This window comes from Falco biarmicus, chromosome 11 (genome assembly GCF_023638135.1).
Source record: "Falco biarmicus isolate bFalBia1 chromosome 11, bFalBia1.pri, whole genome shotgun sequence".
NCBI classification, from domain to species: Eukaryota; Metazoa; Chordata; class Aves; order Falconiformes; family Falconidae; genus Falco; species Falco biarmicus.
The window spans coordinates 32,930,144-32,957,456 of NC_079298.1; the positions used below are offsets into that span (position 1 = coordinate 32,930,144).

The 27,313-nt window shown below is 50.6% G+C and overlaps 2 protein-coding genes across 7 annotated transcripts in view; one reads left to right on the plus strand and one right to left on the minus strand.

Annotated features, from left to right (window-relative positions):
* Window positions 1-8,791, plus strand: SERPINC1 (serpin family C member 1). The gene is made up of 8 exons (XM_056355837.1): window positions 1-184; window positions 2,718-2,831; window positions 3,393-3,771; window positions 6,449-6,664; window positions 6,997-7,134; window positions 7,220-7,613; window positions 7,960-8,024; window positions 8,248-8,791. The coding sequence occupies exons 2-8, from the start codon at window positions 2,734-2,736 to the stop codon at window positions 8,419-8,421; spliced, it is 1,464 nt and encodes a 487-aa protein (XP_056211812.1). The 5' UTR covers window positions 1-184; window positions 2,718-2,733; the 3' UTR covers window positions 8,422-8,791.
* ZBTB37 (zinc finger and BTB domain containing 37) overlaps window positions 8,648-27,313 on the minus strand; it is a 27,341-nt gene continuing 8,675 nt past the window's right edge. For 3 of the 6 annotated variants that reach the window (XM_056355834.1, XM_056355833.1, XM_056355836.1), the window contains one exon: window positions 8,648-26,803. In XM_056355834.1, coding sequence (XP_056211809.1) covers window positions 26,315-26,803 — 489 coding nt within the window. In that variant the 3' untranslated portion in view covers window positions 8,648-26,314. The remainder of the gene's footprint in view (window positions 26,804-27,313) is intronic. The other 3 variants (XR_008824632.1, XR_008824631.1, XR_008824630.1) reach the window with 3 other exon arrangements.

Below are 27,313 nucleotides of genomic sequence, written 5' to 3' on the forward strand. Positions count from 1 at the left end.
GTCATCAGCCTTTGGCCTCAGCATCCTACTCCCCTCCCACCGTCCCCTGCTTTTGTCTCAGCTCTGCTTGAGCACAGAATTCCAGTGGGGAAACTGCCTTGGACTGGCTTGGGCTCAAGCAAGACTGTCCTCTTAGTGGTTGCATTTGCATCCTGAAAGCAGAAGGCTGGAGGTACGGGGGCAGGTAAGAGAAACTGATTCCGCTTATCTTTCATTGGGAATTAAGTCCTTGTAACAGGTTCTTTTGCCTTTGTGGGAGCCTGAGAATTGTGGCTGCTGCCAGAGTGTTGTTTTGCTCTGGGCATGGGCCCGAGGAGCTGTTTCAGGAGCGTCCTCCGAAAGCTCGCTTCTGTACAGCTCGCTGAAGTGTCTTGCTTGACTTCTACCCTTAAGCTGTAGCAATGCTTCATGGTGCGGAGAACAAGTCAGGAGACCAGGCTGCCCCCAGGGTCCACTGATCCCTTGCCTGGCTGTAAGAGAGCACCGCTGACGTGCTTTGCGCTCTGCTTTTGGGGTGCGCGGGGGCGAGGAAGGCTTCCCTTCTCAAGAGCCCGACTCAGTCTCAAAATGGTTTGAGCTACTTAACATTTGCTGCCCGGCTGGCATGCTGCCAGGGTGCTGCGGGCCGGTCACGCCGCCGTGGGTAGCACGGGTGGGTTCTGTAGGGTGGTTGCTGGAAGACGAGCGGGGTCTGCAAGCTGGTTCGTTGTCCTTCCGTGCAGCCATGAGAAGCAGTGGGATGGAGATGGCCTGCACCGGCTGGAGCCCGGCGTGTCGCAGGGCAGGCGTGGGATGGGGGAGTTTCTCTGCGCTTCCCCAGAGCAGCCTGATACTGAGCTGAATCAGCAATTTGTTTTGTGGCGTTCTATGCTCCTTACAGGGGTGAAGCAGGAAAAAGAGAGCCCTTTCTAATTTTTACATTCTTTCCTGCCAGTAACCCCTTTCAGGCAGTGATGTTGCGGTAATGCTTTTGGGATCCTTCCAGGATGAAAGCAGTTGACATATGGAGTACGTGGCAGTGCTGCGATGGAAAAGGCTGTGCTGAAGGGCTGCGGAGGGAGGAGGAGTGTTTTTCAGCCAAGTGCTGCAGTGAAGAGCTGGCCCAAAACTTCGCAAGGGCTCTTGCCTGTAAGAGACAAGATAGGACGTGTTAGGGGCAGCGCCAGCCTGAGCACTTGATAAATTTTGATTTAAGGCATTAAAGTCCTGTATCTCCTCTAAGCTGGTGGAGTCAGGACTGGAGTAGAAGCAGGGGGGGTCTTTCCCGTTTAATCAGGGCAGGATGAAGATGAGGTGCTCTCCCCACTCTTGCCCTTTGGGTTTTAAGCATGAGTTGGCAGCACTGCGTGTGACAGCGGGCACCGCGGGCTGCCTCTGGACAGAAGCAGGCACTTGTGCTTGCAGGGGCAGACCCACACCCGCTTCAGGCATGCCTGTCCCGGGAGGTGAGCGAAGTGACAGGGCAGGGACGGCAGCCAGCTTGTCCTTTCCACGGTGGGACCGGCAGCCGCAGGCGCCTCGGGGCTGCCGGAGCCAGGAGGACCCGAGCGTGGGTGAGGGGGGCTGGCAGGCAGCGGGGGGGGGGTCGCTCTGGTCCTGGCCCTGGCGCTGCGCAGCACAGACGCTTGCCTCGCTTCTTGCTGGTGGATTTTTCCTGTAAGAGGGAAAGGTTCGGAAGAGCAGTGCTTCCTGGAGTACTTTCAATTGTCTGAATAGTTTTCCTTTCTCTTGCCCTCCTGCCCTGGGTGTTGTTTTTGTTTCTGTATTTGGTTGACTCCTCTCCCCTTTTAGATAATTTTTCTTTTTGCCCTTTGTGGTGTTGTATCTATCCTAAACCCTTTGGAAAATAACTGGTTTGTTGTTAGCAGCAGGAGCGGTGGCCATGGCCGCAGCAAGCACGTCTTGTTTTGCATGTTTTCATGCAGAGCTTGTTGCTGTGCTCTTAGCGTGTGCTAGAGAGGGGCCCCGGGGGCTCGGTGTGGCCTCGGTGCCAAATGAGGTCATTAATGCTTTTGCGGAGGAGCCGGAGCCAACATGAAGTCATTGCCCAAGAGCCTGGGGAGGGGGCTGTGAAAGAACCCAGAGGTCTCCTGCATCCCAGGTCAGCCCTGGGGCTGCTCCCATTTTCCTCCCCCCGGTGCTGGCCCACCAGCACTGGCAAGACCGCGGGGAGGTCGCTGGTGCTAAACGCAGCCGGTCTGTAGTTACTGCGGTGGCAGCGAGTACACGGGCAGGCAGAGCCCTACCAGCGTTAGCCACATCTCTGAAAAAGTCCCCCATGGCAGGCGGGTCCTGGGCGGGCTGCCAGCCTTTCCCAGCAGCCGTTTCCCGAGCTGTTGTGGCTGTGTCCATGAGCTCACTCCCATGAGGGGTGTGAGCAAACCCAACGTGGAGCCGTGTCCCGGGCATCTCAACTCACGGCACACGGGACACCTCGCGTGCTGCCTACTCAGCCCCAGGATGGCTCTGAGGTCCGGCCGCCAGCGGTGGTGGGATGTGCGGACCCCCTCCCTGCTTCAGCAAAGTTGGAAAATACAAATTCTCTCTGCCTTGCTGGGAGGTTTGCAGAGACCTGCTTGTGCTGAGCGTGGTTATTAACGTGAGCCTCCGCTCCCCAGGTGCCAGGGACAGTCTGCACTGAGGTGGTGTGGACTTGCGACAGGAATAGTTGTCCCGTACCAGCTGTACCATGCACGCTTATAAAATATACTTTTTAGGGATTAAAGATGCTGAATGAATGAAGGGACCAACTCCTGTGGAGACTTCTTCCTCATCACCTCTCTTGGCTGTGGTGTTTCCTGCATCAGTAACTTAAATAGCATAAAGCCGAGGTGAGTCTGAGCACAGACAGCACCTGGAGGGGACCGAGGGCTTCAGGTGAAGGGAGAAAAAAGAGACCAGGAGAACTAGGAGGATTCCCCCAGGAAGGGGGTAAGGGAATGGTCAAACCCACTTTGTCTAAGTGAAGCCTGGGCCACCTGCCACCAGCCAGGCAAGGCAGTGGGCAGCAGCGGCTCCAGGCACAGGCGCGCCTGGGCATCGTGCTGTAGCCACCTCGGCTGGCTGCTGGGGACAACCCCCGAAGTTCAAGTCATAGGCTTTGGGGCAACCTGGTGAGGGCTGAGCCTGCTGCTTAAACAAGACGGTTCCCAGGGCTCTGGGAAAGCAGAGGTTTCAGCGTGGTGTTTCTAAAAGCGGTGTGTGCTCAGGGGTGCGCTGGTGGTGTCTGTCCACCCTCCTGCTTTATCCTGCAGCTACAGGACAGGAGGACATTGGAGAGGACTGCGGGGCTCCTGTCTGACGTTGGCCGAAACGGGGCTCGTGTGCTGTGCCGGCAGCATGGGGCTTTCTGGGCAGGTGAGCGTGTGCAAGCTCCCTCTTTCTGGTTCCAGGACAATGCATCTCTTTGTGCTGTGTCTCTTCGGCATCTGGGGTCTAGCTGCCCCGGAGCACTACGTCGTGGAAGACATCTGCACGGCGAAGCCACGCGACATCCCGGTGAATCCCATCTGTATCTATCGCAACCCTGAGAAGAAGCCCCAGGAGGGCGAGGGGCAAGAGCCAGGGAAGAGCAAGCTCCCGGAGGCCACCAACCCCCGGGTCTGGGAGCTGTCGAAGGCCAACTCGCGCTTCGCTGTTGTCTTCTACAAGTACCTGGCTGATTCCAAGGACAATGGGGAAAACATCTTCATGTCGCCCCTGAGCATCTCCACAGCCTTCGCCATGACCAAGCTCGGGGCTTGCGGTAGCACCCTGCAGCAGCTCATGGAGGTGGGTGCCGAGGGTTGGGAAGGCAGCGGAGGGGACAGCGGGTGACCCGTCCGGGTCGGGATGGCTCTGTGGCTTGGGAAGGGAGGCCTCCAGTTAAACAAGCCCCCGGGAAGGACGTGCACAGGCTGCACTTGTCTCGGGATCTGGTTAGATCCCAGCTCTTTCCTCTGATTGCCTATTCGGATCCGGCATTCAGGGTGGATTTCCTGGGTTTGGGAGGTTAGCGTTCGCCTGTCCGGGAGCTGAGGGGAGGGAACGGGAACGGTTTGTTCCTTGCAGGCTGGGCCAGCACGTAGCTGAGCAGGTGGCTAAGCCTTTTCTTAAGCAAAAAGCAGGAAAAGCCGGGATACCAAGTCCCATTGGGAGAGGCTGTTTTTCACATTCCCTTTCTCTCCCTTGGGACAAAATCAGACAGGTGGGACACCCCCCAGTCCAGCTGGCTTCCAGGGCTCTGCCACCCTCTGGGAACGCAGGAACATCAGTTACTGGTTGAGGGCCTCCTTGTAGTACGTGTAAGAGCAGTCTGAGCCAGGACTAGGACAGCAGACTGTCCCAGGCAGGCCAGCCCGTGCGCGGGGACCGTGTCCCACCGGCCGTGGCTCCTGCGCTCGGAGCGGGGAGCCCTGGTCCCACTGGAGGGGTAATCCCGAGTGCTGGCTCTGCCGTGGGACCAGGTAACTCCCTGCCTGTCCAAGCACCTTTCTCAGTGTCAGCCCCGCTTGCCTGCTCCGTGGGGTTTAGTCCTGCCCCTACCTTCCTCGCAGGTGGGACACTTTCTCCCTGCAACGAGGAGGTGTGAATCCAACTGCTCCTTTTGTCCCCACTGCCGCTGTCCTGGCAGATCTTGTCTCTGGAGTTAAGTCATGTTGGGGTTTCCTGTTGCATCTCCAAAACCCTCACTCAGGCCTTCCCCCCCGGGCAGCCCTTCCTGCTGGATGGGGACCCTTTTCTCACTGAGCCACCCAGGCTGCGGAGCTGCGCTCCTAATCCGCCCTTTTCCCTCCAAAAGCGCCAGGAACACCAACTTTGCCTGGTAGGAAACTGTGTCAGAGATCCTGGGTGTTTGTGTGGAGCAACGTGCTGTGGGATTTTCTGTGCCATAAGGCCCTGAGGTTAGATAGCGGTAGGCAAAGTGTAACTGTCGTTGTAGCTGGGAGCAAATAAGACCAAACACGCTGTGCTGCAGAAATCAACCCTCAAAACGCTTGCTACGTATTCCCGTTCCCTGCAAAAATAGGTAAGGGGTGCCAGAATTACTCAACGGGCCATGACAATTGCTCCTGGGAAGGAGCAGTCTTTTTGGCACTGTCCCTCACAGGAGGGTTTAGCACAAACCTTGTGAGTCCTTCTGGGAGCTGCTGTCGTGGTCGAACCCCGGCCGGCAGCTCAGCCCCACGCAGCCGCCCGCTCACCCCCCCGCAGTGAGGTGGGGGAGAGGATCGGGAGGGTGAAAGTGGGAAAACTCGTGGGCTGAGGTAGTTTGATAGCTTAAAGCAAAAGCCACACACGCAAGCAAAGCCAAGCCAGGAATTCATCCGTCACTCGCCATGGCAGGCAGGTCTGGCCACCCCCAGGACAGCAGGGATCCAGGACGGCTAACAGTCGCTTGGGAAGACCAACACCATAACTCCAGGTGTCCCCCCCTTCTTTCTTCTTCCCCCAGTTTATACACCGAGCATGATGCCCCATGGTATGGAATATCTCTTTGGCTCAGGTCAGCCGTCCTGGCCGTGTCCCTCCCAGGTTCCCATGCCCCCCCCCAGCCCTCTGGCTGGCAGGGCCTGAGAAACTGAGAAGTCCTTGACTTGGTATAAACACGACCCACAACAACTGAAAACATCGGTCATCAACATTGTTCTCGCGCCACATCCAAAACACAGCCCTGCACCAGCTACTAAGAAGAAAATTAACCCTGTCCCAGCTGGAGCCACGACACCTGCACTGACCTGGGAGCTGCTTCCAGGCCCCAGAGCTTCCATGGCCAGAGCAAAGCTCATCTCCTGCGAGGCTCTGGCCATGGGGCATAGGGGCTGTGAGCACCGTGCACGAGTGATGCTAATTGTAGCAGCACCGGGGGAAGCCCCGTGGTTCGTGCACCCAGCTAGAATCTGTCCCCTGACACCCGAAAACCAAGGTGCGCGTGAGCAGCTCGCCAAGTTCTTAGGCTTCTGCACAACCACCTAAAGGGTCTAGCGAAGTCATGCCCACCTGTGAGCCGGAGATCTGCAAAACCATGTGTCTTGCCCACAGCTGGGGCAGTGGAAGGGGGTGGGGAACAGAGGCAGGGAAAGAGGCAGATCCCGGCAGGGACTGCAGCGAGCAAGAGCTGAGTCTTCCCTCGGGTAAGACGGGCTCGAAGACAGAAGCTGGGACCTGTGAGAGGTGGCGTATGGAGAGCAAGGGAACCAGAGCTAGAAAGAGGAGCAGCCCCTCTGCGTGCCGTGTTTTGGGAGTCCCCAAACTAGGTCTTAGGCTGGTGACGTGTTGCTCTTACGTAGGTTTGGGTTCCCAAATAAACGCGGGGGGTGAAGCTCCGAGGGCCTGCAGGTTTCTTGCGTCTGTGATTTAGGCTGCTGAGCAGAAAGCAAAGGCTGGATCACACTTGCCGTGGGCGCTGGGAGCTGTGGGGACACAAGGGCCTGCTCATGGATTCCTCCTCACTGTTTGGCTCCTCCAGGTCTTTCAGTTTGACACCATTTCGGAAAAGACATCTGATCAGATCCACTTCTTCTTTGCCAAGCTGAACTGTCGCCTTTACAAGAAAGCCAACAAATCCTCAGAGCTGGTATCAGCCAACCGCCTCTTCGGGGAGAAGTCTTTGGTCTTTAATGAGACTTACCAGAACATCAGCGAAATAGTTTATGGAGCGAAACTCTGGCCCTTGAACTTCAAAGTGAGTTTGAAGTGCTCAGGATTTATCTTTTTTTGTTTGGTTTCGTGTCCACCCCCTCCACTCCGGTCCTCCTGCTTTTGCTGCGTCCCTATCTTTTGCCCACAGGGAGTGCCCTGCTCTGGGGTGTGGGACGTCGGGGAAGGCAGGAGGGAATCTGGGATGCAGCTCCTCCTGTCCCAGCTTGCCTTAACCGCAGTCACTTCCCCACTCCTGACTGCTAAACGCTGCAGCACTACGCTGGGATCGGTGTCCTGTTAATCTGCCTGCTGCAGAAGGGATACAAAGAAGTGTTTTAAACCCTGGACTTAACTTCTTTTGGTCTCATCCTTCAGGAGAAGCCAGAACTTTCCAGGAAGATCATTAATGAGTGGGTGGCTAATAAGACAGAGAGGCGTATTACAGAAGTGATCCCAGAAAAAGGTATTGATGATCTCACTGTCTTGGTCCTGGTGAACACCATTTATTTTAAGGTATGGCTAACAAAACTGGGGGTGCTGCCCACTTCCCTAGGGGAAACACGGCACTCATATTTGTTTTCCCCTTCTCCCTTTTTAGGGGCACTGGAAATCGCAGTTCCCAGCTCCAAACACAAAACTGGATTCATTTCATAAAGCCAACGGTGAGACCTGCAAGGTCCCAGTGATGTACCAAGAGTCCAAATTCAATCACGTGTTCATCCCCCAGGACAAAGTCCAGGTGCTGGAGCTGCCTTACAAAGGGGATGATATCACGATGGTGCTGGTCCTGCCCAATCCTGGGACATCGTTGGTGGAGGTGGAGCGGGACCTGACATCGGAGAAGCTGCAGGACTGGATAGACTCCATGACAGAGGTCTCTCTCTTCGTCTACCTCCCTCGCTTCCGTGTCGAGGACAGCTTCAGTGTCAAAGAGAAGCTAAGAAAAATGGGGCTGGAAGATCTCTTCAGTCCAGAAAGTGCCAGACTCCCAGGTCAGATGTGGGGACAGGGTGGTGCGGGGTGGGGGTGGAGGGTAATCGTTCCTCCACAGGCACCAGGGCACTAAGTGTAGCAGCACATGAGGAACAAGAACACGAAGGTGTTGAGATGTTGCTGCAGTCAGTGATGCGCTCTGTGGTCAAGCCCATCACGGAACGCAGCCCAGCTCCGCGCTGAGGCTGTGGAGTTAAGCAGTCAGCTGCAGTTGGCGGAGGCTATTTTTTGCTCTAGGGCAGACGTGCTTTCTGCTTGAACGCAGGCCATGAAGGATGGAAGGCTGTTCTCTCTTGAGCTGTTGTCTAAAAACCTAGTTAGAACCATCTTTATTTTGTATTTCAGGTATCGTTGCAGAGGGCCGTACAGACCTCTACGTATCCGAGGCTTTCCACAAAGCCTTCCTCGAGGTAACCCTTGGTTTTGTCCCAGCGGCATCTTCCTCTTTGTTTTCAAAACCGTGAAGCGTTGAAGGAAAAAAAAATAGCTCTGAACCCACGATGTTGGCTTCCTCGGCCTCCTGGGGCCTTGGGGGGAGCGGGGAGCTTGGCACCCGCTGTCTGTGGAGGAGGAGGGCCAGCCCTCGGCGTAATGCCCGTATTTGAATCCCATCTCTTTTGTTTTGGTTGTTAGGTGAACGAAGAAGGCAGCGAGGCATCGGCTGCTATGGCTGTCACAGTCTCCGGCCGTTCCTTCCCCATGAACAGAATCATCTTCAACGCCAACAGGCCCTTCCTGCTTTTCATCCGGGAGGCCGCCCTCAACACCGTCCTCTTCATGGGCAGAATAGCCGATCCTTGCTCCTAGAGGGGCTCTCAGGGCTTCGCTTCTCCCTCCTCCGCCCCCGCACGAGGGGTAGGGCATCGCCACGAAGCCCAGGCTGCTCCTGGGGTGGGTGGTCCTGCTGGCTGGTGCAAGCTGCAGGGGGGCTGCCTCCGGGTGGGCTGTGACCGCTCCTCCTCGCCGTGTCGGGTGAGGGGGCTCCGAGGGCACCTCACCTGCTGCACCCTCCTGCCTTCAAAGGGAAGCTGTATTTTATTTTTATTTTTTTTTTTTTTTTTCTGGCACCCAAACCCGAGTCCAAGGTTGCTGTCCCTCTTATACCCAGCCCTCCTCCCTTTCAGGCCTCAAGCTGTAACTCTGCTCCCCTGGTTCATTAAAAACCTATAGATCTGTACCTAACGAGCTGATCTCTGAATGGGCAGTTTTCACTAAGTCACTTCCCAGACTTAAACTTTCTTTTTTCCACAAACGGGCCCTCCCCAGCGCTCGCCAGCCCCAGCGGGACAACCCCGCGCTGGAGGGCTCGGGGGCAGCAGCCCGGTGGCCGGTGCTGGCTGGGCCAGGAACGCCACCGTCTCCCCATGCTGTGGGCAGCTGGCGGAGCTGCCCAACGCCAGCGCCCTGCTTGCCGGCAGCCCCGGCGTGTCCGAGCGCTGAGCCACGGCTCGGGGAAAGCCCTGCGCAGCCGAGGCTCCGAATCTGTCCCTTTGGGTAGAAAGATTTAACCTGGCCCTGTGCGAATAGCTGATGCGGTGGGGGTGGCGGTGAACCGTGGCTGTGCCCAGGTAAGGTGACCCAACCCGGTGTACCTGTAACTCGGTTGAAATTCTGTTCCTTCACCTGCAAGTTTACTCCCAGCGCTGAGGTGTCCTGGCCTGCCGCCCTGCCACACGTGTGCTCCCGCCTCTGGGCCACGCAAGGTGGCCGTCCCGCTGCAGGAGCTCTGATGGGGTTGTCCTCAAGACGCTGCAGAACGCCTGGTGAGCTTCTCCTCTAGGATTCCTGCATTGAGGGCAGCTGTTTAAAACAAGGGCAGCGACAGCAGGTGCCTGCCCCCTCAGCAGTCCGTTATGGGAGCGTTGCGTGCAGACAGCTGCTAGAACACCAGTAGATGGCATTGCCCAGCGTGCCATCTGCACCGGATTGTGTAGAACCAGTGACACATGTGCCTTGGGAAGGGCTTCCCCCCAGCAGTGTGGCCACAGCAAGCCAAGCACCAAGGGGCTTCACTTTGATGCACCCAGCTGTGGCAGAGCTGCTGCAAAAAGGCGTCCAGTGGCTCCGTCTGTAGCCCTGCAAGCGGTCAGGGGGTTGGCAGGACCGTCACTCCTGTGCCCCAGCAGGAAGGTCTGAGCCGCGGTGCGTGTGCCGCCAGCAGCGCGTGGTCTGGCCATGGGAGTCACCTCCTGTGCTGTATCACGGGGTGATGGCGTCGGTCCCCTACAGGCCGAAGGGACCCATAAAGCACTTACCCCTTCGTGCTGACGTGCTCGCCTGGGGCGCTCCCTCGGAACGCAGCTGCGTGTAACGCAGGAGCCGGGGCCCTGGGAGAGAAGAGCAGGAGCACTTTGGAAATAGCTAAGAGTTCAGGAAGCTGCTCTTCCTCTCGCTGCCCTACTGTGGCTTTTCTTGCTGGATCCCATCTTCTGCTGGCAGGATCTGCTCACCGTGCAGCTCCAGAAACATACCAGCTCCTCCTGCAAGCTTTGCCTTTGCCGTTGTGCTCCAGGCTGCGGAGGTGGAGGCTGGTGGAAGAGGAGGGCTGCTGTGGCCGGGCCTGGGTCTCCCTGGCGTGGCACCAGACCAAACTGCTTCCCCTGCCCTCGGCAGCTGGGAAAGCCTCTTGCTGCAACAGGAATTGGCCTGCAGTGAGAGCGTAGTGCTTTCTCCACCTGGTGAGACCTAAAAAGGGCTGAGTCTACGTACTTAGTGAGACAAAGCTCATGAAAAGAGGACAGAAGTCATCTAAGACGCCGGGAAAAGCAGCCTGGCGCTTCCCAGCCTCTCCCACGTCACTAGACTTAGTGCAGCGCGGAGCTGCCTAAAGCAGGGACCAGGCTCTCGCACCCCGATGATGGCAGGTGGGCAGCAAAGAGAAAACTGTTGGATCCCAGCAGTCAGCTACACGACACAGACAAGGATCTGAGTATTAAACCATTTAATTCTCAAACCACTCACATGCATAATGTTCTTTTACACAGTGTTAAAAGAAAGAAGAAAATGCGATTTTTTTTTTTAATACAAACAGAATTTCAAGTATACATTTATAGAATTTTCAAAGATTCCTACCCAAGTTGCTAAGTTTTCATTCACATTGTTCTTAAAGCTGTCCAACGAGCGCACTTTTTGCTAAACTGCTTTCAATGCAATTGTACAGTCCCCTCTACCTTGGTTTTATTTCCCCCTTCCCCCACTCTGGTTCTCTTACCACCTTGCCTGTCCCTCCTCCAGCAGCACTGGCCACCCCTGTATGCCACTGGCCACGGGGCCACCAGCCCCTCCAGAGGGCTGCTGCCTGCCCGCTCCGCTGGGAGAGGAAGAGGAAAGCGATGATTGAGGACCAGCTTGGGACCAGCTTCTAAAATCATAGAACAGTCTGATATCCACAAGTTACAGCAGGCTTACACTTCAACCTACTGCAGACTAGTGTGAACACTGACTTTGTTTTTTTTCTTCTTGAAATAAGGACTGCGACCAAAAATTTTAAAAAAAAAAAAAAAAAAAAAAAAAAAGAAGAATTAGTACAGCAGGAAATCTTAACTGTGAAAGTAAGTCTTTGAGTGTTAGGACACCTGTCCTAAAAAGCATGACTTATAGGTCAACAGTTGAAGGTGACAGCACAACTTTTCTTCCAAATGGTTATTCTTCAAACCAGCTCAGAGCGGAATCAATGTGGGATGCACAAACTTGGATTTAAAAAAAAAAAAAAAAAAATACTGAACTGACTAGGGCTCCATATCCATGTTATGGAAAAAAACCCACAACCCCAGGAACAACTTTGTTGTGGCTTTGCTCGTGGGACTTAGCTCAGCCCTGTGCAGGCAGACGGCCCATCTGCTGTGTTGCAACTGGGTGTAACTTCTGACCTATTATAAATGGGGTTTAAATATTCTTTACAGGCAAGGATGGGTTTTTCTTGACCGATTACAAAAAGTATTCTAACAGGCCGCTGCATGCCGGCCCTGTTAGTGCTACAGCACGGCTGAGCTGCAACCAGGTTTGCGGTTGCGGTGGGAACTCCTGTCTGTAGTGTGGGCAGGGGCAGCGCCAGGCCGGGAGGGCTGCGGGAGCGGGAGGTAGAGCTGCGGTAGTTTGTGGGCCGCCGATGGCAGCGAGGGTCTGGCAACATCGCTCCCTCCCGGGCTCTGGCTGACAAGAAGCTGCCTGCCTGTACGGCTGTGTCAAAAGCCAGCAACAGCCATACTCATCTTACGATTTAAAGTGCATTTCTTCAGTAAAGGGTTTTTCTTTTTTTCTTTTTTTTTTTTTTCTTTTTTTCTTTTTTTTTTTTTTTTAAAAGAGGAACCTATTTAAAGTGCTGTTCTAGTTTGGAAAGGGACTCTTGTTTAGAAAAAAAATGGCACCTTTTCACATGAGAGATCTGCTCTCTGTATGTGTTTGTATATATATATAAATTTGCAGTCAGATCTGCTGACTAATGAACAATATATAAAAGTGTTTTGTATTTTATCTTATTGCTTTTTTTTTTTTTTTTTTTTAAAATGCTGCCTGCTCCTTTGGAGGCAGGAGGGAGGTGGACTCTCCTCTTACCTTCCATCCCACTAATTTCCTGGCGCAGGGAGTGGAGCCGCAGCCTCGCAGCAGCCCTTGGCCCGCGGGACAGTTCACTATTCCACAGAATACACGAAGTACCGAACGCACCCCGCACTGTCCCAACCCCAGGGCAAACCTGCGAGGGTCACAGCAAGAAACTGGCAGCAAAGAGGGACAACAGACCCCAGGCGGCTTCCCCCTGCTCCTGCCAGATGCCATTTTCATAGAGTCACTTTACAGAGCAGACCTGCATTTCTGAAACACAGAGGTAAGGAAAAGAAATCTCTTTTAAGTGAAAGCTTTGCTGATATAGAGTGTGTAGCGTGGTAACCTCAGCACTCTGAGAGAGAGAGGTAGTTACTGTCCTGTGAATCTTCTGCTGCTTAACGCAACTCAGTTTCTGGAGTGACTGCTCAAAAAAAAAAAAAAAAAAAAAAAAAAAAAAGGAAAAAAAATCCTGTGCTCTTTCTTAAAAGTTATCCCAGTTAAATCTTTCTGTTGAAGACATACTTGACTATTCCCTCTAAGAGGCTTTTAGTTTTTTAGAAATTGATTGTCAGTTTAGTTCGTTACGAAATCAAATTTGATTAGCAAATTGCTACACAAAGCCGCTGACATTGTGAACTCCCGTCAGGATACCCTTCCGCTGCTCTGCAGGGAAGTGCTCAACCCTCGGTGCCCTGCTTGGGGTCAGCGCCCAGCTGAGCAGGGCTCTCCCTCACACCGCACAGCATTTCACACCGCACAGCATTTCGTGCTCCGAGCAGTTTTAAAGGAAACGTTACAAAGAGCTACCGGTGTCGTATTCACAGTGTTGTCCAGGAAAGGTGGGGGGTGACGCTGTGGAAAGGAGGGGGCAGAGGGCAGATTCAGAGACAAGCAGGGCACAGCTCACGGGATTCAGCTAGTGTTTAAGGGACCAGAGGCTCAGGGGCAGCCCCCATTTGTTCCTTTCCCTTTTCAGCCAAAGGCAGCGCTTCCATTTCTGTGAACTAACCTCGGATACAGTCTCCCCTCGTCCTGCGCTAACCCTCCGGTAAGCGTGGGGCACGAGGCGAGGGCTACGTTACCACAAGAACAGCCAGCCCCATACTGCTGTCTTCCTCTCTGGGCTTCTGAAAGAGCTTGTTCAGAAAAGTCCCTGTTTTGCCACCAAGAAGGATCACGCTCGCAGCAATTTTACATACACAAACACAAAAGAAACATGCATTATTTGAATGACAAAACTCCCTTTTCACTTCAAAAATATTTCTCACAGTCACGTGCCCGGTGACAACGTGGCCCTGCAAGCTGTCACACATCAAGCTTCCTGCCTGGGCAAGCACTTTAGGGGAGCCAAAAGGAATTAGCCTTAAGCAAAGGGTATGCCAACATTCTGCTCTCCGTCCCAAATTCACCCGCACTCCGCACGGGCTGCTTCCCCCAACAGCACAACCCTGGCTTGGGAAACCTTCTAACATGTGAGAAAAGTACCTTTGTGCCCCCTGCGACATCGCCATCGGGGAGCCTGCTGGCCCTCGGCCTGTAAACGCACCCACCGATGGCAGCCCGTGCAAACACGCGTCCCCGTGGCTGTACGGGGCAAGCTTAGGCCTGATTCACCTTGACTCTGGCATGAGTGCAGCCGCTCAAAAGCCCCCCGCGGGCAGGGGACAGCCGCAGGGGTGACGGGGCTTCACGCCTCTTGCCAAAATCAAAGGTGTCAGTGGGAGCATCGCACTGCTCACCTCCTCTTAGGGTAACTCCCAGCTGCCGGCCTCCGCCATGAAGCGGCACCTTCCTCCTCCCCGCCAGCCCTCACCTCTTCCAGCCAGGAGTTGTGTTCAGTTACCAACTGACATGCGATGAAGTATTAGATAAAAGCTTCACAGTAATCCACAGAGTTTCCTTAGACACGTAAACCCTAAGAAAGTAACATCCCAGGAGTGCAAGCTCCCGTATCAGACCAATGCCCTAGACACGTAGATGAACAAACAGACCCCGGACAAACCTCTCGGTCTCAAGAAACAGCTTTTAAACCTGACCAAATGGGGAACCACTGAAGCAACATCATCAGGTTAAAACCCATTTTCCAAGAAGTTTCTCAGCCGTAGTTTTGTAATTCCTGCCCCTGCCCCAGACTGAGTAATTTGAATTGCATTTTTCTCTTTTATGCTGCTATTTTTGTGTTATTTTACAACCAGCAGTAAAACGAACCAGTCTAGTCTCGTTTTTCATTTCTAATTCGTTTGACAGTTTCACAGCCAATGGTATTGGGTCTGACTGCAAAGGTAACGGGAAGGTTTAAATAAATGAGCTTCACTGCAATATAAACATAATGAAGACATTTAACCATAGATCTGGGGGGGAGGGGGTTAAGTACATTGACAAAAACTAAATAAAGCTGGAGGCTTAACATAACTGACAGTCTGCAAAACATTAATGCACTGATTTTTTTTTAAAGTACTGCCTTAGATAACTGCAGTAAAATAATAAATCAGAATATGTCAGATTAAATAAGGAACTTACACAGCAGTATTTAAAAGATACCTGAATATGTTTCAAAAGCTTAACTGATACGAACTAGGAAGCCCATTGAAGCTGCCCATTTTTACATGATAATACTAAAAAAAAAAAGGTAACAAAAATACAGCTTGGCATAGTCTAATGGAAACGGGAACCTGGAGGCTGCACTCACGTATGGGGAGCAGCTGGACTTCTCTGTAGACTGTGGCAGAGAAGATACTATTGCATGGGTTCATCATGGACAAATGAAAATATCGCAACTGGAAATGCACTGGCAGGATACAACTCTCTACCCCTTGTTTTGTGTTATGCCGTGGGGCAGTATTTCATAGCCCAGGGGAGGAATGGAGGGTGGGAGGGAGGCCTCTGGGTCCCAGCCTTGCCTCCCCCCTCAGAGCAGGACTAACGTCCAGCAGGGCGCTCAGGGTCTTGCCCCAGCAAGTCTGGCTTATTTCCCAGGATGGAGACTTCACAGCCTCTCTGGACAAACCTGTTCCAATACTGTTTGGCTACAGTCTGAAAAAAAAAATCTTGTAATACCTAACCTGAATCTCCCTTGTATAAGCTTCTGCCTACTGCTGCTCCTCCTTCCACCGTGTGCCTCTGAAGAGCTTGGCTCTGTCTTCTCTGCACCCTCCCCTTGGCTGCTGAGTTTCAATAGAAGAAGTGACATGGGTGAAGGAGAGAGTACTGAAACAAAAGCCAACTTCAGTCTTCAACAGCTTAAATACCTGACAGGAAACCTAACATTCAGAAAATGGCACTTAGAAATCTGTACTGCCCACCTGCCACCCTTCAGCTCCTTCCAGTGGAGTTTCTGAACTCTGCGCAGCGAATTTACCTCCGCTAGGGACTGATTCATCTTCCTTCGGTACCATTTGCGGATCCAGGATGGAAGACACCGGTGATGCTCAGCTCTAATGTTTCTGAACAGGGTACGGGTGTCTTTGCACACCCGTTGCCCAAGGCAGCAGGGTTTCCTGTGCGCTCCCAGACACGTGCACGTTCTAACGCTGGCATTTCCCTGCCCGCAGCACCCCCAACGCACTAGACACACACATGCGTCTTCCCAACGACACTTCGCTGTTGTTTCACCTATTCTACCCACCACCTCCAGCTGGTTTCCAGTGCCAACAGCCCCAGCCAGCGCTGCAAACAGATGAGCACTCTTCATATTCCAGGTGTCTCCCTCCTCCCTGCTAAGCCAACCTCCTTTCCTTGCTATTGCTGTTTGCACGTTGCAGATCTCTTCCCTGCTACAACAAATGGCTCAGGCTAAGGAAGAACCAGATGGCGTGTCCCTGGCTATCTAAAAAAACTCTGGCTAACGTAGGCAAACTATCTGCGTGGCTGGAGTGCTGCTGTTTTCAATCACTGCGAGGGCTGAATCCTTTACAGCGCTCAGCAGCACGCAGGGAAAGGGCCTCTTCCCATTTACAGACTGCAACGACTCTGCGGCTGCAGGGAGCTTTGCCACCACTTCTAAGGTGGGAAAATCAAACCAGCTTTGTAAGGTGTGATGTGGATCACATGCTACATGATGTAAGCCGGTCACCATCACCAGATTAGAATTAACACTATTTTTCTTAATCAAAAGAAGTATTTTGTGGATTATTCTGCTGCTGGAATATAACCAGTAATGTAACAGGTTTCCTAGCAAGAATTACCCTAGACCCTACACGCAGTTTTGTTCTAGCAGATGTGACAGCTTCCCTCTAGCAAAGGTGTCCCTCGCTGACACACAGCAGGTCTTGAGCTCTCTGTCCCCAGGGCTAAAAGGCCTGGGCTCTAGCTGAGGCACAACCCCCACCTCGCTCTGCCTCCCTTCCTGCACCACATGCTCGGCTCGCCCCACTGACGCTGCGTGCAGCAGTAAGGGATGAGCTGGGGGAGCTCGTGCAGGGCTCTGGTACAGCGCAGCCCTGGGGCTCTGCAGCAGCACCGCGCACGGAGCTTAAGGTGAAATGTATCCCCTTCCTCTCCCGACACTCACTGCCAGCTCACCAGAAAACTACTAACCCACAAACTTTACCAGCACAGCTCAGACCACTTTTTAGGAACACTTCCCCATCCCGTTGGTCCCAACGGGTGTCCGTTCACCGGGGGATCTCTGGCACGGGGCTCCCAGCACCCCCCAGCGTCACCCATACACCCTCCCAGCCGCCTAACATGATGCTGCACAACTCCCCCTCCACCCCACCGATGGCACTGACATACCTGGTGTGGTTCTCAATGGAAACCCGGAATAAGAACACAGGGTTCAATTGCTACGACTTTTCCTTGCCCAGATTCTGAAATGGCCCATCTGACCCTGCAGAAAAACAAGGAACTGAATACATGTTAACAGCCAAAGCCCCCAGCCTGCTCCACCACCCTGCCGAACGCAGGTTTAACTCCTCATTCACAAAAGCTTTTGACAAGTTCAACTTTTTGGTTCTGAAGGTGCACAGCTGCCCTCCTAACCCCCCCCCCACGGGCTCCCATCAGACAGCCTCAATGCTGACCGCGTTCCTGAGGCTGAAGGCAGCAGAGCCTGTTGTTCACTCCTGAAGCAGAGAGCTGAGGCACTCATGCAATGGGAAACGATGGGGAAAATCTTTGAAGAAAAGCCCATCTGCACCTCTAACCTCAAAGACTCCTGCAAGCAGACACCAGTGCCCAGCGACTTGAGTCACACCGCGACAGAGACTGGCTCTCCACCGAGACCCTTCCTCATTCCTCCCAGTCTCTACGGCAGCACAAAAACCGCGTTAACAACATCACCTCCTACAGCCACAGCTTTTAAACCTTCTGTGATCTGCAAAGTTCTACTCGATGGTTATTATAGAAACTGTTCTTAGATCACAAACTGATACCAGATAAGAATTTAACTGAACTGAACATAAAAATAATGGGAGGGAGGGGGGAGCTAAGATTTTTCAACATTTCCATTAAAAAAATTAAAGCTTTCCAACAAAAAGAAGCATTTTTGGTCCATGTCCCAAAGCCATCGGAATGATTATAGGGAAAGAGAGCTAGCAGCATGCATTCACAACCCCCTCACCCAAAGCTCCAGCTTATGTATCATCACCAACTAGACACCGAGGAGTCACTGGATGCAGCATACTGACACTTAATAATCAACTTGGGAAATTTTTGGTGGAGAAAAAAAAAGTTATTAAAAGTTCTTTGAATAAAAATGACAAAGTCCACATACAGATCACTGTCTCACTCAAATAACTCTTTTCAGCCAGCACTTGGTCTAAGGTACCTCTCTCCTCCTGAGCCTGCTCTCCCTTCTTCTTTTGCCTGGTTCATCACAGCAACCGCTATTTGACACAGCAGCCAGACAGGATCTGCTGCTGCTCTCAGACCAGTTTCTCCTGTCAGCCACCCTGAGAAGCACCTTTGCACTGAGGTTGCTTACAGGATGCCTCGATCAAAAGGAATTAGATGTGATGGGTGATGTTCCTACAGGCTACTACAGCATGCAGCACAGAAGGGGTCTTGTACTCAACCCACAGTATCTGGTGACTACAATTAGAAGTAGATTAGCTTACAGTCTTTTTATATTTGCCAGATCTAGTAGCTAAAAATTGTACTGCGTGTGGCTGGCAGAGTGCTTGATGCACCATGAGCTGGGAGTATGCACTAATCCTGCTGGGGAGTATGAAATGAATTTACTTGATCAACAAAAGTAGGTGGACCATCACCGTGCTCAATATAAGGGATGCAGGGAAACCTTCCGCAAAAAGAGACTCTATCCTGCGGGCTGAGCAGAAGAACAAGAGGAAGCAGAGCCGCTGCCAAGCCTGTGGGGGATTGTTAGAAGTGAATCTGTTCTCAGATTCCGGAGAATTCCTTGGAAAGGCAATTACTCCCAGCACAGAAGAATCAGTAAGATCTTATCTTTGAACTCATCTTTTCTGCCCATTGGTGACAGTAGAACATGCATCTCCACAGAAGTCACTAAAACAAACCCCAGTCACCTCTAGACATCAGTAAATAGCAACAGCTGGTTTTCTAAACTATAAATTGGACACTAAATACATCAGTAGCTGTTTTTGTGGCTTCCTCTCTCTTAGCTCCCAGTTGTGCCAGACTACAGTCCCATCTGCTGTTTTCTCCCTTTCTATTTCTAGGCTTGCCAGAACATACTTGTTTTCCTACAAAACCGTTAAGTTTCATGAAAAACACCACAATCTCCAAGCTTTCCTTAGAAGGCCCTGAACCCCGCCTCAAGGGTTGCTTTAACCGCTCTGACAGCACCCACGAGCCAAAGCCCAGGAGCTCCTGGTCTGATGGCAGCTGGACTTCATCTCAGCAAACCCCTCGCAGCTCCAGCCTTTATTGGATACCACAGCAAGAAACAGCAAGCCAAAGGGGACGCGGGCAGACGCAGTGCCAGCACTGAGCAGCCTGTCCCATGTCTTCTATGTGTGTTTACAAAAATTCATCCAAACCCTGCATTTATAAGGAAGGGGCCAGGCAGAGGACCGTACGGAATCACTTTAGATCCCTGTTACAGCATACACAGCAAACCCGCACCTAAGCTCCTGCCTCATTGTCCCTTGCAGGGGATTTCTTTGAGGCATTCTAGTAGGCAAGTCCTAGTGCTTCCTTAAAGTACCCCAATTCAAAGAGGCAGGGCAGAACTGCCAGGTTTTGTGACCAGCAGGCACAGCGAGATGGCAGAGACTCCAAAGTGATTCTGCTGGAGAAGTCCAGCAGCAGAAACACTGCTGAGACGCGTTTTTAATGTGCTTACTGAAACCATCAACTGACCAGCTCCCTGCAGGGTCGTTTGGCGAGGTGGTACCGAGATGCCCTGAGCTGAACACAGCACACCTCAATCCAGACCTGTGAATGGAAGACACCAGAAGCAAACAGCACTACATGACATCACTCTTTTAGCTTAAACTATGCTTTAACCACACGCCTGATCTCCACCAGATGCCCCACCATACTGCTCTTGCAGCAATTCCTCCCATACCAAGTTACACTGCAGGAGAAAAATAACAACAGCGTTTTCAAACGGTAACCCACACTGCCTCCCCACCGTCAAACTCTACCCAGTAAGTCTTAAATCCTTCTGAGGCTGCAAATCTCTAGGATTCAGCAGCACAAGTTCTTAAGTCTTATTCGTGGTTTTGTCAGCAAAGAGCTTTCAGAGCTCCCATCTATGAAGGTTCCTCCTATTTCCAAGACGCATAATTTCACAAGCTGTAATACTTTGGTTTACATCTGGATTAAAATATAAATTAAATAAGAATAATGCTAAATGAGTTTATACTGAAACACTTTATATATGTATACATATATATGTATATACAGGTATGTGTGTGTGCACTCCCTAATGACAGCTAGAGGAAGCAAAAGTCATTCTCCAAAGGCTTCTACTCTTCCAACTAGCGTGGTCAGCTTATCCATTGCAACAATTCCCTGTGCATAAAAGCTAATGAAGCACTGGAAGGTGGTGCTGGTGAACAGCTGGATCATACAGATGTTCAAGAACAGAAAGATAATAAATTATAAGAAGCAGTAGTAACTTGTTCACAGTTGGGATGAAGGTAATGTTATAGGAAACCTGAATTTTCTACAGTCACGAGGAATAAAAAGTCAAAGGTCACTGAAGATTACAGCTGGATATATGGTAGTTAATCCTAAAAGCAAAGACCAGATCTGACACCAAGAAGCGTTAGAAGCCACACGAAATTCCTCCCAGCAGACTCAACTCTGGTACCATCAGATTCAGCGGGAAGATTTCTGACACCTCCACCAGGACCAGAATTCCCCCTGGGGATGCTTTGATCACTGCCTCCATCTCAGCGACCGACATTTGCACAAGCATGAAGATTCCTTGAAGCCGACTCAATCCTACGTCCAAAAGAAAATGCTCCCAGCCCCTTCCTGAATCTGCTTCTCTTCTATCATTCCTAACATCACATTCAATCTCTCCTAGTCCCAGCCTCTGTGTTTTCCCATGTTTCGCAAAAGAAGGCCTTTCAGCAATAATACCAAGGCAGATGGAAATATTTTAGAGATGGCAGGACTCTTCAGATAATTTTTATAACCCGCCTGAGTGGGTTCCAGGTTAGGAATAACCTAAGTTTCTAGTAAGACTAACTGCAGCAAAACTTTGGTCTGCTGCATTTTATTTAAAAACAAGAAAACAACAAGCCTACTCCGAATCTACTCTATTCCAAAATGTTCTGGCGGATATTAGTTTCAAGCAGCAGCCAGTAGCGTTTGCATAGTTCTAGCTTTTATTTGGTTACAAATATATATATATGTGTACATACATACATACGTATGTATTTTATATTAAAATATCCTTTGAGTGACGATGATTAAAATTAAGATACTTAGCTCCTCTTTAGGACCTTCCACTGAAGACATCGAAGCTCTGAGCATGAATCTCACCCATGATAGGACTAATGCTCATCTCTGAGAATGTCACTATCACTGGAGGAGACCAGGCTGGCCGTCAGCCACAGCTCCATCGGAAGACCCCAGGTGTTCCGACTGCGGTCCTGGCTACAGGCTCAGCTCCCAGGGGAAACCTGGAGCCCAAAATTGGACAAAAATTAGAAGTCTCCTAAATTACAGCTCCTTGGCTTCTCCCATCCCCAAAATATTTCCGGTAGAGAAAGAACGGCATTCGGTGTCACTGATCTCCAGAGTCACCTGGATGCTGGTATGGCTGAATCGGCAGGCACGAATCGAAGAGGAGAATTTTATAAAGTTTAAATACTAAGTTGAAGGGCTGCTAATTTTCGTTAGTTTTAAAGGTGCATCACTCTGTCTACCTCACACGCTACCTTCCACCCAAATAAAATGCACCTTTTCAGCTGTCCTTCTCTTTATACATTAGGTTCTACAGGAGATATGAAGTCAGCAGCAAATAAAAGCTGCTCTTGCAAATACATCATTAAGGTTGAGTCACCCAAAGGCAGCAGCAGGACCCTGCTCGAAGCCCAGCCCGCTTAGAATCATTTACCAAAACAGGCATCACACTTTTAAGTGACATTACTACTGCGCAGAGGCATGGGACAGCCTGCCCTGGAACACAAAGTCACCTAGCTGTCACAAAACAAGAGCAGGACAAGCGAGGAGACCCGTTCTGTCAATTTATTTCAACCTTGATCTCGCAGAGGGCTGCAAGCCTGGCTCTGTGCCCTCCCCCCAGCCGGCCCCGCTATGCTTTTCAGCAAGATCCCAGCTTGTTCCAAATGCAGGTTCAGCTCTGAATCGCTGTCAGTTGGGAACAGTCAGTCACTACCAACATCAGCTGGATTTAAAACGGCAGCAGGGACACAAAGCACTTTCTATTCTGCGTGCCCTTCAGCCACCTGAACTTTTGAAAGTTAAATTATACAGATCACAGCTTGAAAATATTGTAGAGAAGATGTAGGTAAGTCACAGGACTGAACCCGATGGCCGGACAACGTGGGGAGGCCAAGTGAGGGATTGCCCATCGGCAGCAGCTGCTCTGACTCTTACCAGGCTGATATCCCCCGATCTTATTACGTGGCTCTAAGTGTGTTCTCAGCCTCCTGTTATAAATTCACATTTCATAAAGCCTCCTTACTCATCCCTCTCTATCTAGCTGCTGGAAATAAGAAGTACGGTTTGGTTTCACATACTCCCATTGCAAGAGAGCAAAAAGACCTTCTGCTTTTTCCCTTTCCCAGCTTCACGTCAGTCATCCTCCTGAGAGGAAGAGGTTTAGCTTTTCCCGAAAGCAGCAGCACAGTATTAACACAATTCTTGTTATTTTCACAGCTATTCCCAGGGAACCTGGCAGCAGCAGAGAACGGCCACGGCAACCATGCTGCGACTTGGCACCGGGGCTTTCTGCAGGCTCAAGGAGATAACCACAACACTTCACATTTGGAAGGTTTCTCTGCCACAGCAAAGAATTAAGAAATGTGTTCCACCTCCAAGAAAGAAAACTGCAGAAACAGAGTGTGCTCCCCCTCTTGCCCGAGGCAAGCAAACAAACGGGTTAGTAAGCCCTAACTCTGAAGCAGACAGAGAAGTTACATACAGAGGTATTAAAATACAACAGAGTTCTCTTCACATCCTCCTTAAATCACAGTTGAACTCACAGTTTTGGCAGAGGGGAAAAAGCTGCAGCTAGACGTGGAAATGCAGAGCTCTGCCTCAACCCATCACAGAATCATTCGCACTTGGAAAGTTGGCATCTGATTCTCCACAGCTTCGGTGCAACCGTCAAGAGCTCCGGTTTGCCAATGGAGAGGCAACAAAAGATGGTACCGTTCTGTTACGGAAAGCCGCTCCAAGTGGCTACACCACTGCCGGAAAATTCACATGAGGTTTTTCCATACTGTATATGACCTCCAACCCCTTCTTCTCGAACCTTGGCCTTATTTGCACTGAGGAAGTCAACCACTGAAAGAAAAGTTTAATAAACTATTCCTTCTGAACTGGTTCCATCTTCTAGTGCAGATGGACCTAAACTGCTTTCAGCGCTGTTCAAGAAAACATTAGAGACACCATGATTCCCACACATACATACACATAAACATCCATTAAATGTACAGAAATAATATTAAAATGATTCCCACTACCATACCTTATACTGACTCTAGCTACAAGCTATAAACTTCACCTCAGCGAGGCCTGGGCAAGAATATTGGCTCTTTTGCATGCAATCAGAAATGATCATTTATACAGTGGCAACCTCTGCACCAAAAAAAAACCCCAAAACAAAACAAAACAGAACATAAAAGAGGAAAAAACAAAATCCTTTCACAAGCTTTGTTTTCAGACTAGCCCAGTACAATATGAAGGACGAATGTCACGGTTTTCACCAGGCCAATTGAAAGTAGTGAATCAGCAAAACGGGACGCACTGCTGGCATCCCTGACTGTCAGGATGCTCCTCCGTTCACAGTATCAATACAGTAAACCAAAAACCTGCTCAAGAAACTCACAGCTATGCCGTATGAATAAAGGCATTTACCATTTTATGTCAGCCCTTCATCGCTGCGTTTTGATGGATCGGTTGCCATCTGTTTCAGAAAAATGTTGCTTGTATAGCAGTTACTGCACCTTCACCCTTCTCTTCACAGCAAGCTTAGCAGGGAAACTTTCCCACTATATTTATATATAATATATGTATATAAATAATTTTATGTTTTTATAGTTCGGTAGTATTCTTTTAAAATTTCTATTTTAAAACACTTAAAAATCTTTTAAGCAACTAAAAGTAACTTTTGATGCTCTCTAGTGTGAACAGCATAGGATTTCAAAGTTTTTAACTTTTTTCTTTTTGATTTTTGGTAACTTCAAAAGCTATGACTAAAGCAGCATACTCTGCACATCTCCGCTCCTCCCCACACCTCGATTGCAACGAAACCTACCTTAGCCACCCTCTTATCTCATCTTCCGTGACTGCTCTCTGGCAACCTTACTGTTTCGGTACAATCCTGCGTGACCTTCGACAGGAAACCCAATGGGGCTGGTCCCTCGGGTGGCCGCTTAGAAAATCATTCACTGTGTGACGATGCACTTGACAGGAGAGGAGGAAGAAGGGACAGAAGGAAAACAGAGGTGAAATATCAGTTTTCCTGTTTGAAATGGTCAATGAAATCGTACTTTGCAGGTGCCCAGCTCAGGACCTGTGAAGGTTCCTCTCTTAGGAGCACATCCCTGTTACACGTGATCCTGGCACCAAGCCCTTCTCTTCCCCACACACATGAAAAAAAACATTAGAGCCACATCTGCTCTTTGAGAGAGAGATGGGAGGAACAGTGAGACCCCACACTTATAAAAGTATATAAAGTGAGGCAAGACTACAAATTCTTCCCTCTTAAAGAGGCAGGAAAATGACCCCGAGTCCCAGTTTACAGGTGGGGAAAGTGAGGGCTGGAGATGCTCTCACGTGCCCAAAATTGTGCAGTTAAGACTGCGGGGCAAGCTTTATTTTCACTCGGTAAGTCGCCTGCCTGCCAAGCCCGTGCTCTAACCGCTCACCCGGCTTTCTTTGCCAAAGCACGATGAAGCGTATTTCTTGCTCAATGTCTCCTTGTTCCTCCCATCACCTTAAGGATCAGAACTTCATCTTTCCTTATTGTACATGTTATACATCCTCAAGAGAACTCCTTCAAGCAAATGTCCTCTCCCAAACCCAATCTGCGCAACCTGTCCTTCATTTTCCCCCTCCATCATGAACAACTCGGCATCAGAACCAGAGAAAACTCTTAAAGTATTGCATATTTTTTAAAGACTTCTTCAAAAGATGTCAAGATATTTGCACTTTTCTACCTGTCCCATGCTTTTCCGTTTATGAAACACGTAAGCACGTGCAAACACCTACAATACACAACGCAGGCATGTCTCTCCGGGTTTGCTAAACTTGCTCTAAACATCAGAGCTGCTTAGAATACAAAAGTTTTAAGTCCATGCAAGGGGACAGAGTTGTGATTGCTCTAGGAACTGTTCACTTTTAAGTTTCCTGAACCTTTACAAGGAAATAAAGTAGGGTTTTCTTTTCTTTTTGCATTTCATTGATAAAAAAGTTATCAAACCAGTTTGTAGAAACACGTTTAAAAGCAACCACCCACGATTGCTCAGCTGGGATGGTAGTATTTCAGTATACCATATTGCTGTTATAAAAGATCAAGTGCGTGTCGAGGGGGGAGTAGGGGTGAAGGACGACTTTGGTAGCCAGCCTCTAACTCCGCAATTCAGCCAGTCCAGAAAAACTCCTAACGCTCGGCAACACCTGAAGCACAACAGTGCACCAGTCAGGGCGTCAAGAGTGCTCTGAACTCTACAGATCAGCAACAGCAAAGGACAACCTCCTTGGAACAACCCCTCCAACCCTTCTCCCAATGCATCAGTGTCTAATGCAAACCTCACAGCTGCTAAATTTCACGTTCAGTAGCCGAAGTGCTTCAAATTTTGCTGACCTCTAGAATACCGCTGTATAGCCGTGCCCGCTTGTAACAAGGGGCATTGAGGCCACACGTCTGGAACGGGCAAGCCAAAAGCCCTAAAATAATAGTTTAAGTAAAAACGTAAAGAGACACACCAAAAATAAGACAGGGATAAATACACTCGGGCAAGGCAGGTTCCACCAGGACAGTCTTTTTGTTTTCTTTAATGTGGCAACTACCTGGGCAAGGGAGAAAGGCAACGGCACCTTGCCCCTGCTCTCCCCTTGAGCTGGACCAGCAGATATGGCGAGGAGCAGCCCCGCACGCTAGGCTCGCTGCATCTGCATGGCTGACGGCCGGCACCGCCGGCAGGACCTAGCTGCTGGGCCAAAACGCTGTCGAGAAATACAAATGACTGCTCGTCCCAGATCACTATGGAACATTAAAAAAATTTAAAATCCTGTCGATCCCTGAATAAGAAGTTGATTGACACAGTTGTTTTGTTTTTCTCCAAGAGGAGGAGGAATAAGGGAGAAAAACTTTAAACACTCTACGTGTGTGTACAGGGGGGGGTGTGAGAGAAAGAGAGAGAAAGAGAGAGAAATTTTTCTATTTTGGCAACATCTTGGGAGCTTCTTTCTGTCCAGTGGTGGCATTGCACTAATTACAGTACCAGCCTGCCAGGTTGGTGCTGACTCTTTAGAGCCAAAAATGGGAAGACGGTCCTTTCTCCCCAGACTCTGCAGCTGTGTTTCAATCTGGCCCTGTCGTGGACACAGATCCCTGTGCCGTCTCCCCCACAGCGACAGCCTCCTCCTGTGGAGGAGATTCCTCCTCTGCCTGCCCCCGAGATGTGACGGTGGTCTCAGGGGAGATGCTGTGAGGCCCCTCCAGAGGCATACAGCCAGGGTGGTTCTTGCGAAAGTGCTGGTTGAGGATGGCCTGGAAAGGGAAGCTTTTGCCACAGACGTGGCAATGAAAGGGCTTGTTGCCTGTGTGCTTGCGGATGTGGTACTCCAGCTGATCCTTGCGGGTGTACTTCTTCCCACACATGCGGCAGACAAAAGGTGTGATGCCCATGTGGAGACGCATGTGCCGGTCCAGGCTGCCTTTCTGGTTGAAGGACTTGGCGCAGTAAATACAAGTGAGCCGTGGGTTGTACCGGAACCAGCGCTCTGAAACCTCCTGCTCCCGGAGATATTCCACGTAACCGCTCACTCCAAGCATGGCCGATTCCTCCCCCTGCAAAGGAAACAACACAGATTTAAATAACAAGCAGCCTAACACAAACTGCAGGAAAGAAGATCAGGCCTCAGTCCAGCCAGTAAAGCACTGAAGCATGTGCCAAACCTCGAAATCAGCAGCACTAATATCTTCAACCTCAGGCACACATTTAAGTGCTTAACTGGAGCCTTGGGGCTGAAGACAAATGAGCAATCAATTAGAAACCTCTGCTATGGCAGCCCCTTCTGCCAAGTCATCTGCCAGATCTGGGGAAGAAATGACAGCCCTTGTCAGGAGGGCGCTTAGCCATGCATTGCATTGTGGATCAAACATGTCAATACATGTTACTTTTTTTAAAACTTGGGCCAGTTTGATTAAAATACTGTATACCACGTTCTGGTTTACTTACTGAGGGTTAAAAAAAGAAGCCAGTTGATGAGCTTGCAGAAAAACGAAGGTGGAATAAACTACAAATCACACCTGAACCTCTTCAGGTGTGATTTTACACAGGTATTCATTCAGGTGTCA

What these genes read in the sequence shown, in the direction of transcription:
- SERPINC1 (XM_056355837.1), top strand. Translation starts at nt 2,734, where the DNA reads ATGAATGAAGGGACCAACTCCTGTGGAGACTTCTTCCTCATCACCTCT. An exon ending in TCTGGCCCTTGAACTTCAAA is followed by an intron (nt 6,665 to 6,996) that starts GTGAGTTTGAAG and finishes CTCATCCTTCAG; the next exon opens with GAGAAGCCAGAACTTTCCAG. An exon ending in TCCACAAAGCCTTCCTCGAG is followed by an intron (nt 8,025 to 8,247) that starts GTAACCCTTGGT and finishes TTTGGTTGTTAG; the next exon opens with GTGAACGAAGAAGGCAGCGA.